At 60.9% G+C, this 1477-nt stretch overlaps 1 protein-coding gene across 1 annotated transcript in view; it reads right to left on the reverse strand.

Moving 5' to 3' along the window:
• Positions 1–1477, reverse strand: part of HDAC7 (histone deacetylase 7) — a 27716-nt gene that overhangs the window by 16211 nt on the left and 10028 nt on the right. The window contains 1 exon segment of the mRNA XM_009994082.1: positions 435–622. Within this exon segment, the coding sequence (XP_009992384.1) occupies positions 435–622 (188 nt within the window).

Here is a 1477-nt window from a genome sequence, read left to right on the forward strand (position 1 = left end):
CTTCCAGTGCCTGAAGGGGCTCCAGGAAAGCTGGGGAGGGGCTTGGCACAAGGGCAGGGAGGGAGAAGACAAGGGGTGATGGTTTTAAACTGAGAGAGAGGAGATTGAGGTGAGAGATGAGGAAGAAATTCTTCACTCTCAGGGTGGTGAGGAACTGGGATGGGTTGCCCAGGGAGGTTGTTGATGCCCCATCCCTGGGGGTTTTGAAGGGCAGGTTGGATGGGGCTGGAGCAGCCTGGGCTGGTGGGAGGTGTCCCTGCCCATGCAGGGGGTTGGATCTAGATGGTCTTCTAAGGTCCCTTCTGACCCAAACCAGTCTATGACTCCATGCCTGGCAGGGGCTTGGCCATGGAGACCTCCTGCTGTCCCATGGGAAGAGCTGCCACCCTGGAACCCTCCCAGTTCCTCGTGCACAAAGCCAGGCTGTGACCTACCTTGCCCAGATGTGTCTGCTGCTTGAGCCTCTCCAGGAACTGGGTGTGATGATGGTAAACCAGCTGCTGCTGGATGGCCTTGGGGTTCTGGGGCAGGGGCTCCGAGCGGGTCCTGCCCAGAGGTTTGTGGTGCCCTGCAGGGAGCAGGGAGGGGGCGAAGGAGAAGGGGACAGTTCCCAGACCTGGCACTGCAGGGGAGAGGGAGAAGAGATGAGGGGTTGTCCACTGGAGCTGGTGCTGCCTCTACCCGTGCAGAAGCATCTCCAGGCAGCCCCAAAGGGGGCAGAGACACAGGAGCTGGTAGGTTGGGATGGGCTGTGCCTTTATGGCTCCACTCTCCTTCTGTCCCCATCACTTTGTCACCACAAAGCCCACAGGGGTCTGGGGACAGGACCAATCATCCCAGTCATCCTGAATGGGAGAAGCTTCCTCCCCTGCAGGTGGATCACAAGGCAGGGGGAGATGGAGGCAGGAGCCAGTTGTCCTGCTGCAATTGGGGTGGGCAACCTGGAGGGGCTGGGGAGATAAAGCCCAGGCAAGAGCTGCCCTGCAGTGAGACCTGCTGGCACAAGAGCAGGAAAGAGCCCTTGGAGGGGGTTTCTGGGCTGCAGGGAAGGAGAACAGCTCCAGCCCAGCTCAGCCGGGGCAAGGAGAAGCAGGGAAGAGGAGCCAAAGCTGCAGCCCAAGCTGGGGCTGTGGTGCCTGCAGAGGTGGGCTCAGCCCTGCCCACCCTGAGCCAGGGGCAGCAGCTTCTCCCTCCTCAGCCCCAGCTCACACAGATGATCAAATCAAGGCCACTGGGCTTTCCTAGCACCCAAAAAACCCCTGCCTGCCCTGAGCATCCCCAAGTCCCACCCTGAGCATCCCCAAGTCCCACCCTGAGCATCCCAAAATCCCACCCTGAGCATCCCAAAATCCCACCCTGAGCATCCCCAAGTCCCCCCCTGAGCATCCCCAAGTCCCCCCCTGAGCATCCCCAAATCCCACCCTGAGCATCCCCAAGTCCCACCCTGAGCATCCCCAACTCCCACCCTGAGCATCCC

Source organism: Chaetura pelagica, unplaced genomic scaffold (assembly GCF_000747805.2).
Source record: "Chaetura pelagica isolate M959 unplaced genomic scaffold, ChaPel_1.0 scaffold743, whole genome shotgun sequence".
NCBI classification, from domain to species: Eukaryota; Metazoa; Chordata; class Aves; order Apodiformes; family Apodidae; genus Chaetura; species Chaetura pelagica.